This window comes from Bos taurus, chromosome 11 (genome assembly GCF_002263795.3).
Source record: "Bos taurus isolate L1 Dominette 01449 registration number 42190680 breed Hereford chromosome 11, ARS-UCD2.0, whole genome shotgun sequence".
Classification (NCBI taxonomy): Eukaryota; Metazoa; Chordata; class Mammalia; order Artiodactyla; family Bovidae; genus Bos; species Bos taurus.
This window is the reverse complement of record NC_037338.1, coordinates 49,361,391-49,385,794: the sequence shown is the minus strand read 5'-3', so window position 1 is coordinate 49,385,794 and position 24,404 is coordinate 49,361,391. Positions and strand designations below refer to the sequence as shown.

Here is a 24,404-nt window from a genome sequence, read left to right as displayed (position 1 = left end):
ACTGCTGGCCCGTGTGGCACTGAGTGTAAATAAATAAGGATAATAGGAGTTGAAATATGCAAAGATCACTGTTAGCTGGAATGTTTGTGTCAAGTTCATGAAGGAGGTGAAGGAGGAACTTGTTCTCTGTATGCAGGATATACAGAGTTTGAATGGGTAAAGGGTGAAATATTCTAGAAAGGAGTGGTAACATGAACAAAGGTTACGTAGATATGAGATTGTCATGAATGTGGGCAGCTGGAAAATTAGGACTAAGTGATGATGGGGACACGTACATATGTGTATGTACGTGTATTATTTGTAATATATACATGCATATCCCTAGTTTCTGATAGCACATGAAACTAGCTTGTATACATACACACATACATACTCACATATATACGTACACATATGCACATACAGATACCCACACGTTTTCCATATTTGTGTATATGAAATTAGTCCCCCTATGTTTTATGCTATCTAGAGAATAAAGTGCTGTTCTTTCTTGCTAACTTGTATGATGAGAGGAGTTCATGCGGAGATGAATTTTCAGGAATGGTTTAGTACTTTGTTTTTGCTGATATTAACATGTTCTGATACAAAATGAAGAAGGGAAAATTATACATGATCTGTGTGCTTCTGGAGTTTATGCTTCTCTCACAGCGTTTCCTCCTTCCTGCAGGCCGGGGTTTGAAGTCTCATGCCTACATTCACAGTGTCCAGTTTAGTCACCATGTCTTCCTCAACCTCCACACCCTCAAGTTTTACTGCCTCCCTGACAACTATGAGATCATTGATTCCTCACTAGAGGACATCACGGTGCGTGTCCAAGAGGGTTGGTTTGGAACTAGTTCTCCTGGGAGCTACCCCAGGGCTCCTGGGGGTCTTCCCCACTCAAGGTCAGGAAAGAGTCTCAGTCCTTTGGACTTGGAGAATCTCCTTTCCCTCTGGGAGGAACCAGGGAAACGGAAGAAAGAGGTCACGTGTGCTCGGTCTCATAGTCGTATCTGACTCTCTGGGACCCCATGGACTGCAGCCCACCAGGCTCCTCTGTCCATGGGGTTATCCAGGCAGGAATACTGGAGTGGGTTGCCATTTCCTCCTCCAGGGGATCTTCCTGACCCAGGGCTCAATCCTACTTCTTCTGCATTAGCAGGCAGATTCTTGACCACTGAGCCGCCTGGGTAGCCCCACAATTCGTAGTCATGGCCCATGGTCTGCAGCTTAGCTATTGTTTCTGTTTTTAGTTAGGACTGAAGAAATAGGGCTCCTTTGTAATTGGGGTGAAAGCATTTTTATGAAATAAATTACCCTTCCACACTTTGGTGTAGTGATGTGAATTGAGCCTGGGGTAGCCAGGTTTAGGACAGAGATTTATACCAGCTCACAGCTCCTTTTGGACTTTCCAGGTGGCCCTAGTGGTAAAGAACCTGCCTGCCTATGCAGAAGACTAAGAGACACGGATTTGATCCCTGGGTGGGGAGGATTCCATGGAGAAGGGCATAGCAATCCATTCCAGTATTCTTGCCTGGAGAATCCCCATGGACAGAGGAGCCTGGTGGGCTATAGTCCATAGAGTCGCAAAGAGTTGGACACAACTGAAGTGACTTAGCACACATGCACGGCTCCTTTTGACATGATGTGGCCAAAATGGCCAGCATGTTCCACCTGCAGGCTCCAATTTGTGCCTTATGCCAGGAGTCCCTGCACCTAAGTGGGGAGCCTGGGAAGTCCTCTTGGGCTTTGATTACTGTTGGAACTGTTGATTATTGTTTTCCTTTTCAGCAAGTGGCTGCATGTTCAGTAGAGTGAAATGTTCTATTTAAGGAAAGCTTGGTGTTCAGAGTGTTTGAAACACTACTTACCCCACTTCCATAAGTTTCATAGTCCTCTTAAAATTGAAGTTTTAAGTGGTTATGCACAGAGGGAGAAACTGAAAGGAATTCAAGCTTTTTTTTTAAATTCAAGCTTTCACAGTGAGTCAGTGGTGACTTCCCTGGTGGTCCAGTGGTTAAGACTATGCCTTCCAATGCAGAGGATGCACGTTCGATCCCTGGTCTGGGAGCTGGGATCCCACATGCCTCGCAGCCAAAAAACCAAAACGTAAAATAGAAACAAAGTGAGTCAGTGGTGCCCTCTGACCAGCCTGTGACCTAATGACCCTCATAGCTGTAGGACTGGGAAGGGTCTGATTCTGCCCCTCCAGTCACAGGGAATCACAGCATTGCAGACCTCCACAGAGAGGGAGAACGACATTCCTGCTTACGCAGCAGCCCACGTGCTGACCCTGCGTGAGCTCCTACCTGGGACTCAGACTTGTGCCGCCTGCAGACTTGAGTATCCTGCAGTTTCTCACTGTTGTTTGTTATGGGGTTGGCCAGACATGCTCTCTAAGGGAAGGCCTGGGACTCGGTGATTTTGGGTTTTTGATAATCACCTGTTTATAGATGAGCAGTGTGTAGTGGGCCTGTTCCATGTCACCTCCATCCTTAGGCCTACTGTTGGGAACTCTTTGGGTGGCTGTTTATGGTAAAGTATATTTTGCTTTTGCAAAAATTGCTGTTGCAAATATGTCTTGTCAGCTCTATAGATTGTCCTGAAACAACTTGGAATTTTCTTTTGTTTTGCAGTATGTGTTGAAGCCCACTTTCACAAAGCAGCAGATTGCTAACTTGGACAAGCAAGCCAAGTTATCCCGGGCATATGATGGCACCACTTACCTGCCAGGTATCGTGGGCCTGAATAACATAAAGGCCAATGACTACGCCAACGCCGTCCTTCAGGTAGGGTAGGATGGGATGGGAACTGTGCGGGAGGGGGCAACCCAGGAATACTGAAGGTCAGCCAGGAAATGACTGCTTTCTGGTGGAGTCTAGTGGTCCTCAGATCCTGATTCTTTGCTGGAAACTCTGCTGGCCTATTTGTTCTGCACCAAGCAGAACACTCCTGTGTCTGCTTGAGGGCTGCTGGTAAATGGTGGGCCTATTTCAGCCTCTGGAGTGTACAGGGAGTGGAATCTGCATGTAGCCTGGAGGACCCAAAAAGAGGCACATGTGCTAGGTGATGCTTTTCTTCCATGGTGTAGATGTTCACTGTGTTGGCTCTGAGGTGTCTGTCCTGCCCCTGTGTGTAAACCCTGAAATGAGAAAAGCAGAAAGCCAAAGTTTTCCTGTTTGCAATTAAGTTTTGCTTTAAAAAAAAATTACATGAGTAATAGTGTACATTGTAGAAAATATTGATAAGCGTAAATAAGAAAATTAACAGTAATTCTGCTTCACTCAAAAAAAAATGATTACTATAAACAAATTGCGGAGAGTGGGGAAGAAAGATACAGAAAGTGTAACAGGAGAACTTTATTCCTTTCCCTAGTGCTCTGCCCTGGGATAGTTAACAGTATAGAAAGCTCCAGAACTATTCTAAACACACACACGCACACTCACACGCACACACAGGCACAATGTCATGTGGCAATATTATGGTTTATTTTGTTATTCCTCAATTGATAGATAAAATTTCACTTGTCTCAGGGTTTTTTGTTACCAGTGTTGCAGTGTGTATCCATCTTGCACTTTTTGTGACCCTCTTATATTTTGTTTTATTTCTTTTCTAGACTTTTCAAATACTTGGATTTTTAATCTAGAAAGTAACATAGTATATGTGTATATCTTTGTATATATTTTAACTTAAAAGCCTATTGTGAGATCAATAAATGTTCTTGTGCAGCATCCTTAATGATTACACGTCATTCTGTTTTGTTGAATTTGATTCATTCAACCTTCACTTCTTGTATTAATGCACTGTGAGCCTTGATTCTAGGCTATAGGGGAGTTGTTGCGGTTTATGAACCCACCAGCCACAGAAAAGGCTGCTGTTTTTTTTTTTTAATTGAAGTGATGAAAGTGAAAGTGGAGAGTGAAAAAGTTGGCTTAAAGCTCAACATTCAGAAAACGAAGATCACGGCATCCGGTCCCACCACTTCATGGGAAATAGATGGGAAACAGTGGAAACAGTGTCAGACTTTATTTTTCTGGGCTCCAAAATCATTACAGATGGTGACTGCAGCCATGAAATTAAAAGACGCTTACTCCTTGGAAGCAAAGTTATGACCAACTTAGATAGCATATCCAAAAGCAGAGACATTACTTTGCCAGCAAAGGTTCGTCTAGTCAAGGTTATGGTTTTTCCTGTGGTCATGTATGGATGTGAGAGTTGGACTGTGAAGAAGGCTGAGCACCAAAGAATTGACGCTTTTGAACTGTGGTGCTGGAGAAGACTCTTGAGAGTCCCTTGGACTGCAAGGAGAGCCAACCAGTCCATTCCGAAGGAGATCAGCCCTGGGATTTCTTTGGAAGGAATGATGCTAAAGCTGAAACTCCAGTACTTTGGCCACCTCATGCGAAGAGTTGACTCATTGGAAAAGACTCTGATGCTGGGAGGGATTGGGGGCAGGAGGAGAAGGGGACGACAGAGGATGAGATGGCTGGATGGCATCACTGACTCGATGGACGTGAGTCTGAGTGAACTCCGGGAGTTGGTGATGGACAGGGAGGCCTGGTGTGCTGCGATTCATGGGGTCGCAAAGAGTCGGACACGACTGAGTGACTGATCTGATCTGATCTGATAGTTGACTTACAGTGTTGTGTTAGTTTCTGATAAACAGCAAAGTGAATTAGTTATAGATATGTATTTTCCTCTTCATATTCTTTTCTCTTATGATTTACTATAGGATATTGAATATAGTTCCCTGTGCTATACAGTAGGACCTTGTTGTTTATTTTATATATAGTAATTTTTATTTGCTAATCCAAAATTCTAATTTATCCCTTTTGGTAACCATAAATTTATTTTCTGTGTCAGTGAATCTGTTTCATAGATAAATTGTGTTGTGTATTAGATTCCACATGTAAGTGATGTCATATGGTATTTTTCTCTTTCTGGCTTTACTTAGTATGATAATCTCTAGGTCCATCCATGCTGCTGCAAATGGCATTGTTTCATTCTTTTTTTTTAAACGGCTGAGTAGTATTCTGTGTGTGTGTCACATCTTTATTCATCTGTCAATGAACGTTCAGGTTGTTTCCGTATCTTGGCTATTGTACATAGTGCTTTCATGTATATTAGGTGCATGTATGCCCAGGAGTGGAGTTGCTGGATCTTATGGTAACTCTGTTTTTAGATTTTTCAGGAACCTTCATGCTGTTCTCCTTAGTCGCTACACCAGTTTATTGATACATTCCTACCAGCAGTGTAGGAGGATTCCCAAAGGGGTGTTGCATTGTCACTGTTACCGTTAAAAAAAGTTCTTCCATTTTGATAGGTATCTCCATCTTAACTTACTTTTAAAAATTCATTTCTAAAGTTGATTCTTATATTTTCTCATGAGTTGTGGGCCTTATGTGCTCATCTTTCTATTAGTGTTACACTATATTGAGTTTTAAAAGTATGTATATATTTATATGTATATGTGTGTGTGTTGCACGTATTCTAGTTCTCATTTGGTTGGCCTTTAAACTTTGTGTATGGTGTTTTTGCATAAAGAATTGGGTAAAACATTGCAAAAACATATCTCTGAGTTTTGCTGTCTGCCGTTTGTGTCATGCCTGGTCCCTTGTTGTTTGGTTGCTAAGTTGTGTCCCACTCCTTGTGACCCCATGAACTGCAGCATGCCAGGCTTCTCTGTCCTTCACCATCTCCCGGAGCTTGCTCAAACATGCCCATTGAGTCGGTGATGCCATCCGATCGTCTCGTCCTCTGTTGTCCACTTCTCTTCCTACCTTCTATCTTTCCCAGCATCAGGGTCTTTTCCAGTGAGTCGGCTCTTTGCATCAGGTGGCCAGAGTACTGTAGCTTTAGCTTTAGCATCAGTCCTTCCAATGAATATTCACGGTTGATTTCCTTTAGGATGGACTGGTTGAATCTCCTTACAGTCACTCTCAGAAGTCTTCTCCAGTACTGCAGTTTGAAAGCATCAGTTCTTCGGCGCTCAGCCTTCTTTATGGTCCAACTCTCACATCCATACATGACTACTGGAAAAAAATTATAGCTATGACTATACAGACCTTTGTCAGCAAAGTGATATCTCTGCTTTTTAATACGCTGTCTAGGTCTGTCATAGCTTTTCTTCCAAGGTGCGAGTGTCTTTTAATTTCATGGCTGTAGTCACCCTCTGCAGTGATTTTGGAGCCCAAGAAAATAAAGTCTTTCACTGTTTTCAGTGTTTCCTCATCTATATGCCATGTAGTATTTGGACCAGATTTCCATGATCTTAGTATTTGAATGTTTCTGGTCCCTGGAAAGGTTGAATTCTTAGATGGAGAGAGATTTTCCTGACTTTGCCTCTTCCAGTCTCTCATGGCTTTGTGAAGACTGTTTGAGGACAGATAGGGTTTTGAATACAATCAGGGAAGTTGTGACTTTGTGATGAGTTTTAGCCCCCATAGGAAGTTCTTTTTATTTATACATGTAAGTAGATGAACAAATCCTCTGTGATGTTTCCACTAAAATGTTACTGAATGGACCAAGTACTCCACAGAGACTGATTAATTTCTTTCTGAGGACACCTGCTATTTGTCTTGTCACTGAAGTCAGGGAGCAACCTCTCTCCACAGTGGGGCATGGATAACAGAGCTAGGATAAACTTTATCCACATGCTTTTCCTTTTGAGAGTAACTCGCAGCAGGAAGGGTTTTCCTTGTGGCTCAGCTGGTAAAGAATCCGCCTGCTATGCAGGAGACCTGGGTTCAATCCCTGGGTTGGGAAGATCCCCTAGAGAAGGGAAAAGATACCCATTCCAGTATTCTGGCCTGGAGAATTCCATGGACTACAGTCCATGGGGTCGCAAGGAGTTGGACACGACTGAGCAACTTTTACTTTCAGTATCTCAGCAGGAAATCCTTGTTTCTTTAGCTGAGCTAAACTTGTAGGCTTTCAGGCCGTTGCTTCAGTCATGTCCAACTCTTTGCTACCACATGGACTGTAGTCTGCCAGGCTCCTCTGTCTATGGGATGCTCCAAGCAAGAATACCAGAGTGGGTTACCATTCCTTCTCCATGGTATCTTCCTGACCCAGGGATTGAACCTGCATCTCCTGGGTTGCAGGCAAATTCTTTACTACTTGAGCCATCAGGGAAGCCCCAAACTTGTAGAGGCTTTCCTGGTCACCTCTATCATTATCCTGAGTTGCCCCCTGAATTGTTTTCCCCAGAGATGCCTGGGTTTATATATTTAGCAGCATCTTTCCTTACTCCTTGCTAAAGGGATTACCTTGTCAAAGAAAGTTGTGCACATGGTAAGCACAGCACTGATGAGGATTCATGACCCTATCAGAAAAGACCTGAGACTGTATTTATTTAGGGTCTGTTCTGTGGTCTCCTTCCCAGTTTCATATATCACACTAATAAGCATATGTTTCTTCCTGAACTAACATGGTAGGTCTTTATCTTTTTGCTTAATGAGATAAAATTAATTTCTATTCTCTTAAAGTCTTTGACTATTTCCATCATAACAGAGTACATTCATTTTTATATACAGTTGTATGGCTTTATTACCCCACTCTTAAGACCACATGTGGGAAAGACACCTTTACTTCTGATTCTTTAAGGTGTAACAGTTTTTAGAAGAGCGTAAGTAGATGAGCCTAAGTCCCAGGGGTCCAGCAGAAGGGCTGTGGATTAATCGGAATCGGAATGTTTGATTTCCAGGCTCTGTCTAACGTTCCTCCTCTCCGGAACTACTTCCTGGAAGAAGACAATTATAAGAACATCAAACGTCCTCCAGGGGATATCATGTTCTTGTTGGTCCAGCGTTTCGGAGAGCTGATGAGAAAACTCTGGAACCCTCGCAATTTCAAAGCACATGTCTCTCCCCATGAGATGCTGCAGGCTGTTGTCCTCTGCAGCAAGAAGACTTTTCAGATCACGAAACAGGGTAAGGAAGGAGTAATTCGTGTCTTCTGACTTTTGGGCAATAGCACTAGTCTGGTGGGCACATTTACTTCTGCTTTGCAGTGAACTCTGCAGTAGCTGGAGCGAGTGTCCAGTGCATAGCGTGTTCAGGTGTCTCAGTCGTCCTTCATCAGCCTGCCCTGCCCAGAGTCCCAGGCATGGTCAGCTGGATAGGCAGTCTGTCTGATTTGCTGAACTAAACTACGACTTGGGAAAACCAGGAGGCTGGAAAAGGCACCAACTATTATTAAGTGCCTGCCACTTTTGCTTCTCATTTTGTCATGTCACAGACTGTTCTATTCTGACTATTTTTATCCCTCCAAACCCAGTGATTTATTGCCACATGAGTAGCTCATAGTAGCTCATAGGATGTGATATGATACTCTCTAGTTTCCAGGTCAGTTGATTGACTATTCACTCATGGTGCTAGGTTTTAATGCTTCAGGGTTAAAAAACACAGTTTTTTCATTCCAGGTACTCCTGTTCTAGTGGGGAAGATAGTTCTGTAGAAAGATGATTACATGTGTTAAGTGCTGTGATAGCAGAAGCACAGCATGCTGTGGGAACACATGCGAGGTGAGCTGAGATTCAGAGAGAAGGAAAAGACACCTGAGTTTTAGATAGCGGGGAGACACGCTGGGGGTGGACATTCCAGGCAGAGAGGACACTGGACAGGAGCATGGAGGTGCCTGGCACAGAGAGAGGACTGCTTGTAGCTGGACCTTTGGATCCAACAATGAGTGCTGAGATGGACCAAGTGGTTGGGTTTATTTCCCATTGCTATAAGGAACTTGGATTACATCCTGATAACAGCGGGGACTCAGTGAAGGCCCTTAAGTGAAGATACGCTGTCACATGTTTGTCTTAAAACATTCTTGTTGAGGAGTGACTTAGAAATTCAGTAATGGCTATTATTTTTATTTTAATATTTTGACTGAGCTGTGTAGCTTTCAGGATTTCAGTTACCTGACCAGGGTTGGAACCCGGTCCATGGCAGTGAACATGCCAATTCCTAACCACTGGCCCCCAGGGAACTCCCAGTAATGATTTTTGATGGGTGATGAGACTCAGGGTTGGAATAGAGCTGATAAGTGAAGGTTCTGGTTGAGCCAGATTGTCTAGGGGGTGAGTAATGTCAGAAGACTAAGATCTTGGCCTTGAGGAGTGTCAGTGTGTAGTGGCCAGATAGAGGAGGTTGCCCACAGGATGGGATGGCTGGAGAGGAGGGAGGAAAACTGAGAATGTGGAGTCATGCCAACCAGCGTGTGGTTTGGACTTTCATTCAGTCTGATGTCCCACCTCTCCTTTTCCAGGGGATGGAGTTGATTTTCTGTCCTGGTTTTTGAATGCTCTACACTCAGCTCTGGGGGGCACAAAGAAGAAAAAAAAGAGTAAGTTGTGTTATTTTATGACGGAGAGCACTTTTTTGTTTGCTTCCTTTTGGAAACACTTGGCAACTTTTCATCCTTTCTTCTTACCTGTGTATTTTTTGTGTTAGGGTACAGTCTCGGTACACATGGGCTAAATCTTGTTCCTGAATAGTTTCCTTTCCATTTTTCTTTATTAGAGCATGCTTGTATATAATGGTATTTTTAATAAGTAGAAATGGATATGATTGTGCTCTAGAAATCCTGACCTAGTTTCAAACTGAGGGGCTGGGCAATGTGTTGTAGACATGCTGGTGGGCTGGTGGTAGCAGAGTGAAGACTTAGTGGATAGTCCTTAGGCCTGGCTGCTTCTTCGGAATAACAGACTAAAAGCTAGTTTATAGAGGCTCAGACCTCGAGTCCCTGTGTTCTTAGCATCCAGGTTGGCTTAGCAGTAGTTGGACATTTTTCATGAATGCCTTAAATAACTTAGCTTAGAGACTGCTGAACCAGGTAAGTTGTTTTGGAGACCTAACGCAGTTTTCTTCTCTCTGTGTTCTGATGGTGTTGGTTTCTTGATGTGGGATTGTGGCCTGATGCTCTTTTTACCAGGTGGCCCTGCCCCCTCTTTAGGTGTCTTCAGTCTGTCCGCCCCATCCATCTTGGGGAGAAGAAAGACATAGAATAATTGTTAAAAAAATATTCATTTATTTGGCTGCACTAGGTCTCAGTTGCGTGTGGCATAAAACTCTTAGTTTTGCTATGTGAGATCTAGTTTCCTGACCCGGATCAAACCAAGGCCCCTACATTGGGAGCACAGAGTCGTAGAAATCCTCTAGAGTAATTATTTACACAAATAAGTAAAAAGGTATAATTTGGTGGTATATGTCTGTTTTTAAGTGAGAGCTTTGGGTCTTATGCTGGAAGATGCTGATTTATTTAAAAAATGTAGGAGTTAGGACTGAATTTTGGAACTACTTTCAACACAGAAGTTGCATTTTGATTTCTGTTTGTACAGCAATTGTAACTGACGTTTTCCAGGGGTCCATGAGGATCTTCACTAAAAAACTGCCTCATCCTGATCTGGTGAGTGGCTTGGACTGGTTTATATTGCCCGAGAGGATTCAGAGTTGACAAAAAGATGCTTAGATAACTGGAACAGCCTTTTGCTCCAGGAAGAGGTTCTGCAAGGCGCCTGCCAAGTGGCATGTCCCTTAGGTTCCTGTGTACCAGTGTGCTAAGTTTGGGAGGTGGTGGTTGATTGTACAGTTGACCTTCGAACAACAAAGCTTTGAGCTGCACTAGTTCACTTATACATGGAATTTTTTCAGTATATAAAAGCACTCTATTTACATTTAGCAGTTGGTTGAGGCTTGATCATCCGTGGAATTTGGTATCCAAGGCAGGTCCTGGAGGCAACCATAGATAAGGAGGGATGACTGATTTCAGTGTTCTGGCCACTAGGTGGTGCTAGTGTGTTTTTCCCTAAAGCTCAGATAAACTTTCTAGATTTCAAATAGTCTGATATTTAAATAATATCTCTATGAAGATGAAAGCCCAGTGTTTGCATTAATCTCTAGGAATTCCCAGGTGGCTCAGTGGTAAAGAATCTGCCTGCCAATGCAGGAGACGCAGGAGGTGTGGGTTCAGTCCCTGGGTTGGGACGATCCCTAGGAGAAAGAAATGGCAACCCACTCCAGTACACTTGCCTGGAAAAATCCCATGGACAGAGGAGCCTGATGGGCTACAGTCCACAGGGTCGCAGAGTCAGACATGACTGAGCAGCCACGCATGCAAACAGGTTGTGCAAGTGCCTGTGGAATTGCACAGTCTCTTGGGTACCCCTTCTCCCTTTAATATTAAATGAAGTAAATATAAGCGTCCCTGAAACCTCATTTCTTTCCAGCTGTGGTATTCTATTTTGCTCACACTCCTTCCCTCCTTTTCCTTCTTCCTCACTTCCAGCCAGCAGAAGAGAAAGAGCAGCTGCTGCATAATGACGAGTACCAGGAGACGATGGTGGAGTCCACATTTATGTACCTGACACTGGACCTTCCTACCGCCCCCCTGTACAAGGACGAGAAGGAGCAGCTCATTATCCCCCAGGTGCCTCTCTTCAACATCCTGGCCAAGTTCAACGGCATCACTGAGAAGGTGACCCATTTGCACACCTGCCCTGCTCATAATCCTTTGTCTCTCTTCCTCTCTCTTTTTTTAATATCTCATTTTATGAGGGGGAGGTTGTGCTGGGTCTTTGTCGCTGCCTGTGAGCTTTCTCTAGTTGTGGTGAGTGGGGGCTGTTGTCTCGTTGCGTTGAGTGGGCTTCTCATTGTGGTGGCTTCTCTTGTGGAGCACAGACTCTAGACGTATGGACCTCAATAGTTGTGGCTTGTGGCTCTTTGTTGCCCTATGGCATGTGGAATCTTTCCAGATCAGGGATCAAACCCGTGTCTCCTGCATTGGCAGGTGGATTCTTGACCACCATGAAAGTCCAACCTTTTCACTTTGACGTTTTTCTTTTTATACTTGAAAATCGCCACATGTGTGTAATGCTATTTTAAAGTGTGTGGTGTTTATTGAGCCTCCCAGACTTTCTGCTGTTTTACCCTCAACTCAACTTGAGTTGAAAGTGTAGTAAAAGTGTTAGTTGTTCAGTCATTTCTTACTCTTTGTGCCCCCATAGACTGAGGCCCACCAGGCTCCTCAGTCCATGGGATTTCCCAGGCGAAAATGCTGGACTGGGTTGCCATTTCCCTCTCCAAGGGATCTTCCTAACCCAGGGATCAATCCCAGGTCTCCTGCACTGCAGGTTGATTCTTTACCTGGGAGCTTCCCTGGTGGCTCAGCTGGTAAAGAATCCACCTGCCAAAACAAGAGATGCAAGAGATGTGAGTTTGATCCTTGGGTTGGGAAGATCCCCTAGAGAAGGAAATGGCAACCGACTCTAGTATTCTTTCCTGGAAAATTCCATGGATAGAGGAGCTTGGCAGACTACAGTCCATGGGGTCATGAAGAGTCAGACATGATTGAGCAACTAACACTTTCACACTTCAACTTGAATTAAAGTGCCTCTGGGTAGTATGGAGAAAGGACAGGGTATTTAGGAGAGTAGAAACTCACAAAGGTATGAAAAACTCCCATCTTTTAAAAAATATAATGTAGACATTAAAGCAGAAGAAAAACACTAAAATATAAATAGAATGAAAAAATGTATTCTTACTATAACATTACCTTTCATCAAGTTGAAAGTTTCTTTTTATCTGCAGAGTTAACTGTTTCTTGGTTTAATTCCTTTCTTCATCGTAGATAAATTTAATCCTTTTTCGTTCTTTTAAACTTAAAAAACTTTTTTTTTTTTTTTTACCTCAATGCCTCATTCTGAACCCTTTTCCCTCTCTTTTTTAGACTCATTTCATTTGGGGAAGGTGAAAGACCTTAGGGCTTATCTAAATCTGTTTATTTTATTTGGCTTTATTTTATACCAATTTTACGTGACAGAGCTGGGGATCTAAAGTCAGATTTTTCTCTGACTTTTTCAACTATACCACATGGTCTCTATTATTACTGTTTGTTCACATATAAGCAATATTGAGATTCCTGTGGACCCTCAGTATTGGTTTACGTTTATTGTTATGATAGTATTACTTAAATCAGTGTAAACATCAATGTTGGTATACACTTTTCATACCTATAGCTTTTAAGGAAAGTACTAAATTATAACTAACTTTTATGTAAACAAAACTTTGAAATCAATAAAACTGGTTAATAGCACTATTGTTATGTGAGTTTAGCTAAAACCTTGCTGTGTGAGGACCATACTGATGTCCAGTGAAATTCCTCCCCTCCCTCCACCCCATGCTCCCAGTGTTCCCTTGTAAATTTCAGAGAAACCTTTTCATGTTAGGTTATGGTGGTATTTAAGTGTTAACTCTGTCCTTCACTACTCTGAGATAATTAAAAATAGTGCCTCTTGATGCCAGCTTGTACATAGACACAGATGTGGGCAGTGAAATTTCTTGGAGTTTACTTGATTAAGAACATTTCTTTTTTTGGAGTGGGAGGAGGGTTTAGCACAATATTTTATTTCAACCACACAGAGATGAGTTACTTCCTATCACCAAAAAGACATTTATTTCTATAGGGCTTATACCTATAGATGATGAGAAATTTACCAGAAAGAAGGTGTGGCTCTGGTATGTGTACTAGAGATGGAAAGTTTTTATTTCTCCAGTGCTCTCAGATTATTCATCATGTGGCAGGGAACTTAATTGTTTAAAAAGGAACAGTTTTATTGAGATATAATATACAGTAGCATACAATTTGGAGAAGGAAATGGCAACCCACTCCAGTGTTTTGCCTGGAGAATCCCATGTACGGAGAAGCCTGGTGGGCTGCAGTCCATGGGGTCACACAGAGTCGGACACAACTGAAGCAATTTAGCAGCATACAATTAACCTATTCAAAGTTTACAGTGCAGGTTTTTTTGTTTTGTCTTTTTTTTTTTTGCTTTACTATATTCATAGATATGAGCTACCACAGATCTGGTCAGCTTTAGAATACTTTCATCATTGATTTTTTTTTTTTAATTACCCTTTAGTTATCATTTTAACCCCTTTGTGTCCCCCTGCCCTAGACAGCAACTAATCATTTTTGAATGACACTTGATGCTTGCAAATTTTGAAACAAACTTTGAGATCACAGTCAGTCTACAAGTTTTTGTTACGAACATGTTTTCATTTCTCTTGGCTGGATATCGGGGAGTGGAATTGCTGGGTGGTAACTCTTACGTTTAGCCATTTGAAGAACTGTTTTCCAAAGTGACTGCACTGTCTTATATTCCCACCTCCAGTGTACGAGTGTTCCAGTTTCTCTGCATCTTCACTAGCGTTTGTTATTGTTTATCTTCAGGTTTTGGGCATCCTAGTAGGTGTGAAATGGTATCTCATTATGGTTTTAATTTTAATTTGTATCTCCCTGGTGACTAATTTCATGTGCTTATTTGTAAATCATCTTTGGAGAAATGTTTGTTTAGATCCTTTGTGAATTTAAAAAATTAGTTTATCTTTTTATTATTGAGTTGTAAGATTTCTGTATATAGTCTCAATACCAGTCACTCATCAAATTGTATGATTTGCGAATATTTTTTCCCATTCTGTAGGTTGCATTTTTACTCTCTTGATAGTATCATTAGCAGCATAAAGGTTGTAACTTTGATGAAGTTACTTAGTTTTTCTTTTATAGTGTGGGCTTTTGCTATCATATGTAAGAATCCATTCTTAAATCCCAGGTCATGAAAGGTTACTTCTGTGTTTTGTTCTAAGACTTTCATAGTTTTAGCTTTTACATTTCAGGCCTTTGTTGTTGTTGTTTAGTCCCTAAGTCACGTCCAGCTCTTCTGTGACTCCATGGACTGTAGCCCATCAGGCTCCTCTGTCCATGGGATTTTTCTAGGCAAGAATACTGGAGTGGGTTGCCATTTCCTTCTCCAGGGGATCTTCCCAGCCCAGGGATAGAACCCACATCTCCTGCATTGGCAGGTGGATTCTTCACCATCTGAGCCACCAAGAAAGTTCCATTGATCGGGGGATTTTTGCAGAAACTAACTAATGCCTGCGGTCAGTAAGTTTATTTTGGTTAGCCTGAGATTAATTCTGTTATTTCACTAACACTTTGTGAGTTATTACATTCAGTAGTTACACCTGACACACCTGTAGAATCTTTTAATTGAATTGAAATGTTGTCTTCAGTTCACTCTTCTGTAGAAGCAAAGGAACCCTCTCCAGCACCATGAGTTTCATTTACACTTTCTGTATCAGAATCAATGACTAAGGTTTTTTGTCTTTTTGTTGGTCTAATATTCACATCATCTGAATCAGAACTATATTCTGAAGAACTGTCATCTTCTGAGACACTAGTATATATATCGCTCAGGCAATCAGAGAAAATATCTTCATAAAATTCACTGAAAGATTCTTCTTCACTCAAAATTTCATGATGCATCATTTTTGAAAATTTTTCATTGGAACAAATACCTAACAGAGCAAAATATTAATACTAATGACAATCATAAGTTGTGTAATGAACCCTTCATCGATTTGAAGCTCTAACAACTTCACATGGTGGTATTTATTGTATCACTCTCTAGAAACATACTGATATGGCTTGTGGGCTCAATAGTGTATTAAGTTAAATTTTAGTATATGGTGTAAAGTACAAAGTCTAGTTTTATTCTTTTGCATATGGCTGTCTAGTTGTCTTAGCACTGTTTGTTGACAAGACAATTCTTTTCACATTGAATGGTCTTGGCATCCTTGTTGAAAAATCATTTGACCATAGACACATGGGTTTATTTTTGGAGTCTCAATTCTGTTCCATTGATGTATATGTCTAGAACACAGTCTTGGTTATTACTACTTTGTAGTTAGTTCTGAAATTATAAACTGAACTTTCCAACTTTATTCTTTTACAAGATTGTTCTGGTTATTTTAGGTTCCTTGCAGTTTTACAAATTTGAGAATCAGCGTGTGGATTTTTACAAAGAAGCCAATTGATATTCTGACAGGGATTGTGTTGAATCTGTAGATTAGTTTGGGAGTTATTGCCAACTTAATAATAGCAGTCTTCTGATTCATAAACATGGGTTATTTTCCTATTTATTTATCTTCTTTAATTTCCTTCAATAGTGTTTTATAGTTTTTGGAGTATAAGTTTTGAACTATTTTAATATAAATTTTTATTATTTTAATTTTTGGCTGCACTGGGTCTTCGTTGTGGTATGCAGGCTTCTCATTGCAGTGGCTTCTCTAATTGCAGAGTGCAGGCTCTAAGGCTCGTGGGCTCAGTAGTTGTGGCTCATGGGCTTAGTTGTGATCTTGTGGAATCTTCCTGGACCAGAGATCGAACCCATGACCCCTGCATTGGCAGGCGGATTCTCAATCACTAGACCACCAGGGAAGCCCCCGCAGTTGATTTTTGTATATTGATTTTTGTAGCCTGCAACCTTGCCAAACTTTTAAAGTGTATTTCTTAAAATTTTCCGTATGCAAGACATATCATCTGCAGACAGAGATAGTTTTACTTCTTCTTCCTTTCTAATCTGGATGCTTCATATTTGTTTAAATGTTATTACCTGATTGCTCTGGCTGGAATCTCTAGTACAGGGTTAAATAGAAGTGGAAAATGGAGATATCCTATCTTGTACCTGATCTTGAGGGATAGAGTCCAGGCTTTTACCGGTAAGTATGATGTTAGCTGTGGATAACATCACATATCTGTTTTTCATAGATACCCTTTATCAGGTTGAGGAAGTTCCTTTCTGTCTCTATTGAGTGTTTTTCTCATGATAAGGTGTCGGATTTTGTCAAATGCTTTTTTGTATCTACAGAGATGATTGTGTGGGTTTCGATTATTGCTATTTGTTGTCTTATTTTGCTATTTATTGCCTTATTTTCTTATTATTATATGATATGGTATATTATATTAATTGATTTTTGGATGTTAAGCCACCTTTGTATTCCTGAATAAATCATACTTAGTCATGTATAATTGGTATATAATTCTTTGTTGTTGTTTATGTTGGAATTGATTTACTAGTATTTTGTTGAGGAATTTTGCATCCATATTCATAGAAATACTGATATGTAGTTGTGCCTAGTTTTGGTATCAGGGTAATGTTGGCCTCATGAAAGGAGTTGGGAAGTATTCCCTCCTTTTATTTTGGAAAAGTGTTTGAAAAATTGGTGTAATTTCTTTAAATGTTTGGTAGAAAATACCAGTGAAGAAATTTGGGCCTGGACTTTTCTTCATGGGTAGTTTTTTAACAACTAATTTAATTTCTTGTTGTAGGTTTATTCAGATTGTTTCTTTTCAAGTTTTGGTAGTTTGAGTCTTTCTAGGAATTTATCCATTTCATCTAACTTATCTACTGTTTTAGCATACAGTTGTTTATAGTGTTCCTTTATAATCATTTTTATTCCTGTAAAGTTCCTAGTAATGTTCCCTTTTTCATTTTTGATTCTAGTAATTTGAATTTTTTTTTCTTGTTCAACTAACTAAAGGCTTGTCTTTTCAAAGAAACAGGTTTTGTTGATTTTTCTGAAATGTTTTTCTGTTCTGTGTTTTTTTAACTTGTGGTCTGATTTTTTTTTCTTTTTTTCTGCTTGCTTTAGGTTTAGTTTGCTTTTCCCCCAATGTTTTAAGGTGGAAGGTTATTGATTTGATTTTCAATCTAGGCATTTACAACTAAGTTTACCTCTTGACCACTGCTTTAGCTACATCCCATAAGTTTTTATATGTTGTGTCTTCATTTTTATTCATCTTGAATTCTTTCCTGATTTCCCTTTTTATTTCTTTTTTATTTAACCTATTGCTTGTTAAGGAATGTATTGTTTAATCTCCGTACATTTGTGAGTTTTGCACGTTTCTTTGTTGCTGACTTCTGTTAATAATTTCACCCCATTGTGCTCAGAGAACATACTCTGTATTGTTTCTATATTTTGTGTTTGTTGAAGTTTGTTTTACGGGCTGGCATACGGTCTTTGCTGGAGACCATTCCGTGTGCACTTGAGAAGAGTGTACATTATGCTGCTGGCGGTGCAACTTTAGGCCTAATTATAATGTTGCTCAGGTCTTCTGTTTCTTCTGCCTGGTTGTCTGTCCACTGTTGAAAGTGAGATATTCAAGTCCTGAGTGAGGCCTCAGTTAAGTGTTGCTCAACAGACTGTACTTGACCTACGAGTCTTGGGGCCTTGGAGGAGGAAGGAACGTGGAATGTCAGTTGACTGCTCTTCTGGAAAACCCTCAGTGTTAAAGGGCTCCTTGTTGGTCACAGGTGCCTGTTCCATGGTGCATGTGTCTGATGGTCAAATGGTCAGGACATTCTTCTTTATTTTGAATTAAGTGAAACTCTTATTTTTTTTTTTAGGGGCTTTCCAGGTGGCTCAGTGGTAAAGAATGTGTCTGGCAATGCAGGAAACATGGGTTCGATCCTTGGATCAGGAAGATTCCCTGGAGAAGGATATGGCAGTCCACTCCAGTATTCTTGCCTGGAAAATCGCATGTACAGAGGAGCCTGGTGTGCTATAGTCCCTGGGGTCACAAAGAATCGGATACGATTGAGGGACTAAACAAACAACAACTCATGGTTTTTAAATTCTGAACTTTTAACAAATCCTCTTTTTCACTTGACATTTTTGTTTTCCTTATAGAAACAAAAACCTATATTATATGGTTAGAGTTCAACAGTTTGGTCACGTGCTGGCTGAAACACAGATGAGGTATTTCAGCTTTGGCCAAACAGCTATTCTTAACCCTTGCAGGTGGTTGCTGGGGTCAGGTGTCTTCTGGATTCTATTGGAAGACAAAATTCTATTAAAAAACCCAAGCCAAGCCAAAACAAAACTTGTGTTCCTGCTCTAATGCTCCAACACTAACTTGATCATTTTCTTTTCTCTCTCTAGGAATATAAGACCTACAAGGAGAACTTTCTGAAGCGCTTCCAGCTCACCAAGCTGCCTCCATATCTAATCTTTTGTATTAAGAGATTCACTAAGAACAATTTCTTTGTGGAGAAGAATCCGACTATTGTCAACTTCCCGATTACGTGAGTGTTCCCCTCCCACACTTCCTATTAGGGGTGTGAGCTTGAGTTCCTTTTTTATTTCTTTGTGCCACTCTTAATATTGGACCGTCTTAGTTGGAGATTGTAAGGAACCTACCTACACTATATAAGTTAAGGTTTCTATGGGAAGGATACAAACATTTTAGGGACCTCAAAGATGAATGTTTACTTGGAGGCAATTCCCCTTTTGTCTTCTCTCCTGTTGCCTGCTGGGAATTGTAGTCTTTCAGTATAAGGATGAACAGACGGTAAAAGTAGGACAGGTAGGCTTTTCCTGGCTTTGAAGGTAATCTTGAATAGTTAGTCTGTATGTCTGTCTGCCTATCATTGCATCTTGTGTGCTATGGTTAGTTAAGTGTGGACAGTGGGGATGACTCTAGATTTGCCTTACTCTCTTGGAACTCTACTATCTTATTTCTTCCCTAGAGGATAAAGTCTGGAATATGTTCAATTTCTGCCTATTGATGAGGAAGTTATAAATTTTGATGTATAGTCTTATTTTTAATTGACCATTCAGTTGTCTTTTTGCAGATATTTATATGTGTTTTTTTTCAGTATGTGTCCTTTATTTTTTTTTATTGGAGTATATTTGCTTTACAGTGTTGCATTAGTTTCTGCTGTACAGTGAAGTGAATCAGCCATGTGCATACATATATCCCCTCCCTCCTGGACCTCCCTCTCACATCCCACTCCATCCCCTGCTTTAGGTCATCACAGAGCATGGAGCTGAGCACCCTGTGCTATAGAGCAGCTTCTTACTAGCTGTTTTACAAATGGCAGTGTATTTATGTCATCAGTCCTAATCTCCCAGTTCATCCCACCCTCTCCTTCCTCTTCTCCCCCCACACCCGTGTCCACGTGTCTGCTCTCTGCATCTGCGTCTCTGTTTATGAGTAATTTTTTTTTTTTATGAGTATTTTAATGGGGAATTTGGAGGAGCGGTAGAAGGCTCCTGCAAGACCCTTTTGGGGGTAGACAGTTGGTTTTTAGTTCCCAAGAGACGAGACCACAGAGAGGCTTGGTGGTGGGGCTGGCAGGAAGAAAGGTGCATCTGTGTGTGGGCGTTTAGATAAGGTAGGAGCCCTAACATGATTTCTTACTGGAAGGATCTGAATGGTTAGAAGATAGGATTACCATGCTGTTTAGCTCAGAAGTGTAGTTATTTTTAAACCTCAGAAAGTAGTTTGGGGGCTGTAATGGGCAAATGGTCATCTTCTTCTCTTGTCTTTCTCCCTCCATCCCCTCCAGTTGCCCAGACTGAGCTGCCAGTGTTTTCCTTTGAAAATAGTACCAATTCTTAATTCTGTGTAGCGTTTAAGAGGGTAGCAGCTTAAAGAAGTCTTGAGTTCTGTGTTGTCCTAGCCAGGTGGCCTTGCGCAGGTCATTTGTATACTCTCTTCTGGATTAAATGAGAGGCCTGGACTAGACGAGCCCTAGGGATCCTTCCAAGTGTAACATTTTATTATTTCTGGTTCCATCATCACCAAGACTCTGAGAACAGTGGTGGATGAGGAGAGAAAACCTTTGTAGTAGTTAGGGTTACAGGAGAATTTCTTTCTCTCTTTTCATGCACTTTTCTTCCTTTTCTTCTCCAATATCTTGTTTATGTGACAAGTAGAATGAAATCTGGGAATATGAAGGCCAGCTGTCTGCTAACTTGAGTAGGATCACAGAGGGGCTTTCTCTGAAAGACTAGGGGTTTTAATTCAGAGCTGGACTTTGGTGAATTGCTGCAGTCACCAGTCTGTTCCTGGAAGGAAGGAGCCCTCTTTACTCTAGGGCAGCTCCCGAGGCAGGACTGTGTGTTGATGGTAGTTCCTGCTCAGTCAGCACAGAAATTTCCTTTCACTGGTAGGAAGTTTCTTTTATATTAGGGACCTGGAATATGTGTATTTTGCTACCAGTTACATTTGGATTTTTGGTCACTGTGCCTTCAGTAGCTTGTCTATCAGAAAGCTTTGGAGAAGTTGAGAAAAAGATGACTTTTCCACTAGTCCGATGGAGACCATCACACTGTGTGACTCTCCTGGAAACCTAGACTTTGATTATTAACACACCGTCATCACTTTTAGACTAATACAGTTCTCATTATGCTCAAGTCCCCATTTGAAAAACCCTTCGTCAGATCTAATTCTTCTCCTGTGTTTTATTCATAGTAGAGATCCATCAGACATGCAGTGATTAGTGGCCCCCTGCTTGTTTGGAGATAGGGTTTCTGGGCACAGGTGTAAAGTTTCACTTCCAGCTAGTTAGGTGGTCTCAACATTGGACTGTTTCATGGGGGGACAAATAGGGTGTTCCCCATTGACTGTTTTCTAAAGCAAAATGATTTAACATCAATTTATTCCCTTTTGCCACTGAGACAGTTTGGGTTCAGTCATGAAATTTTTGAGTATATATACTTCTGAAGACTTTTCTAGGACTTGTTCAAAGAAGTCCAAACAGCTGTTGTTAAAGCTGAGAAGACAGTATGAGAAGTCAGTTCTTAGCAGCTGGCAGGCATTTTGGCTCTCGTGAGCCCTCATCGGTTTCCTCAGACTCATATCTAAAATGTATTTTAACAGTGGCTGTTTAGGGACTTCCCTGGCAGTCCAGTGGTTAGGACTTAGCACTTTCACTGTGTTCCACAGATGGGGAACCGAGATCCTGCAAGCTGTGTGGCAGGTCCAAAAAAAAAATCCCAAAAGCCCCAAAACAACAATGACTATTTATTGTAATCTACATGGTTCGCTGTCAGTCTGTGGAAATAAGTAGCTATCCTTAACACATGGAAAGCTACATAATACAGTTAGAACAAAGTTGCCTGCTTATTATTAATACATGGTTTACACTGAAATTTTTTTGTATTTTTGGACAGATGATATATTCATAAATTCATAGTGTAAAATTCAAAAGGAGACACATATCTAGAAATGATCCCCGGATGTGACCACTGTTAGCATTTATTGTAAAGCCTTCTTGAGATGATAGCACTGTGTTTCATGTTATGAGTGGTAGCACAGCCGACAGTTCTAGAGATGAGAAAAAGGATATAATCTCTCTTGGGCTTCCCAGGTGACTCAGTAGTAAAGAATCTGCCTGCCAGTGCAGGAGATGTGGGTTCGATTCTTGGGTTGGAAAGATCCCCTGGAGAAGACAATGGCAACCCACTCCAATATTCTTACCTGGAGAATCCCATGGACAGAGGAGCCTGGCGGGCCACAGTCCATGGGGTCACAGAGTGTTGGACACAACAGAGTGACTGAGCACACACATACTCTTCTTATTCTATCTTGTATTTAAATTTTTATAAATATTTGTAGGCGTCAGGTTATATTTTTCCTGAAAATAGTGTAGTTAGTTAGCTTTCTCTTAATAGTTACGTTAACTGTCAATCTACTTCCCTATTTGAAAGTTCTTGGTAATTGTCATTGCCGTCTTCACAGTAAGCCTGTATTATAGCTCTTGACTTCATAAAAACTGGTACACATTTATACCACATTTATACATCAACTGATAGAATTCAACAAATAAAACACAAAAGGAGGTTTTATTCCAAGTACATCAAGAATGCTTCTCTGTGTTTAAAAAATGAGTGTTCAAGTGTTAAAAATAAATTTGATGTTTTTAAGTCCCAATTGAAGGAACCTAGTCAGTAGTCTCTATTGACAACCAGAACTGAGAAATTTGGAAGCTGTGGGGGAGTCAAGGTGGGTTCCATAAAGGAGAGAAAGCTGGATGGGAAAAGGATAAAGCTTTTCAAAGGAGAAAAGAGGGCAGGTAACTCTTGGATCTTGCTGCTTCTTCAGTGCCTGGTTTCTGCTGCATCTCCTAGTCTGAAACCTTGAATCAATTAATCCCCCTTTTGTACTTGGGCTGCCCAAGGTGTTCTGTTACTTGTAACCATTCTGCCTATTTGACTAAAGGCAAAATAATCAAATAAACACAGTCCCATGAAATCAAAGAAAAAAACAAATCTGAATGATCTGCCTGGTTTGCCATATTTAAAAAAATTAATTGACATATTTATTTTGGCTGTGCTAGGCCTTTGTTGCTGTGCGTGGGCGTTCCCTAGTTGTCGCAAGCAGGGGCTACTCTGGTTGCGGCGCAGGAGCTTCTCTTTGTGGTAACTTCTCTTGTTGTGGAGCACGGGCTCTAGAGCTTCAGTTGCAGCTCGTGGGCTTAGTAGTTGCAGATCACAACTTAGGGGTGGCTTACTTGCCTGGCCACACGTGGAATCTTCCTGGACCAGAGATCGAACCCACGTCCCCTGCATTGGCAGGTGGATTCTTAACCACTGGACCACCAGGGAAGTCCTGTTTTGCCACACTGAAATTGTTACAGTGATTGTATACAGTTATAACTGACATGCTCAGGTGAGCAGGCTTCTATAGGCTGAGTCCAGAGACCAGGTACCCCCTGAACACTGCCACTGCATCCGATTCCCTGACAGAGCAGAGGGTGAGGCGGTTACCCTTGTTCTCATCTCAGAGGAGATGGTGACTCTCATTCTCATACAGCAGAGCCTTAGCTTATGTCACCTGCTTAAACTTAAACACAGCTCTGAGGTGACAGAGCCTCGATTCCAGCTCAGGTCTGAATGACTCCAAGCTGTGTACTTTAGACTGCTAGGTATGCATTAATTTTTATTTTTGAATATTTTTTGTCCATGCCTTGTGGCTTGAAGGATTGTAGTTCCCCAGTTAGGGATTGAACCAGGGCCCTCAGCAGTGAAATCATGGAGTCCGTCCACAAGACCACCAGGCATGACTCCCCTAGGCATGCTTTTATTTTTTTATTTTTAAAATTTTAATTAAAAATATTATTTATTTGGCTGTGCAGGGTCTTAGTTGCAGCATGCAGGATCTTTCAGTTGCAGGACGTTTAGCAGCAGCATGCAAACTCTTAGTTGTGGCATGTGGGATCTAGTTCCCTGACCAGGGGTTGAACCCCGGCCGCCTGCATTGGGAGTGCAGAGTCTTAGCCACTGGACCACCAGGAACGTCTTTTAATTAATTAATTAATTTATGGTTGCACTGGGTCTTTATTCCTGCATATGGGCTTTCTCTAGTTGCAGTGAGAGGGGGGCTACTCTTTAGTTGCAGTGGGCTGGCTTCTCACTTTCGTAGTTCTCTTGCATAGAACAGGCTCTAGGGCACCTGGCTTCAGTAGCTGAGGCCTGTGGGCTCAATAGTTGTGGCACACAGGCTTAGTTGCTTCGTGGCTTGTGGGATTTTCCCAGACCAGGGATTGAACCTGTGTCTCCTGCATTGACAGGCAGGTTCTTTCCCACTGAGCCACCAGGGAAGCCCTCAGTTCAGTTCAGTTCAGTCGCTCAGTCGTGTCCAACTCTTTGTGACCCCATGAATCACAGCACGCCAGGCCTCCCTGTCCATCACCAACTCCCGGAGTTCACTCAGACTCACGTCCATTGAGTCAGTGATGCCATCCAGCCATCTCATCCTCTCTCGTCCCCTTCTCCTCCTAGGCATGCTTTTAAAATACGCTTTTC

General features: G+C 41.4%; 1 protein-coding gene across 1 annotated transcript in view; it reads left to right on the top strand.

Annotated features, from left to right (window-relative positions):
- Positions 1–24,404, top strand: part of USP39 (ubiquitin specific peptidase 39) — a 36,537-nt gene that overhangs the window by 8,534 nt on the left and 3,599 nt on the right. Inside the window, exons 4-10 of the mRNA NM_001101145.2 lie at positions 668–804; positions 2,616–2,768; positions 7,685–7,910; positions 9,241–9,318; positions 10,313–10,380; positions 11,260–11,448; positions 18,753–18,895. Coding sequence (NP_001094615.1) covers positions 668–804; positions 2,616–2,768; positions 7,685–7,910; positions 9,241–9,318; positions 10,313–10,380; positions 11,260–11,448; positions 18,753–18,895 — 994 coding nt within the window. The remainder of the gene's footprint in view (positions 1–667; positions 805–2,615; positions 2,769–7,684; positions 7,911–9,240; positions 9,319–10,312; positions 10,381–11,259; positions 11,449–18,752; positions 18,896–24,404) is intronic.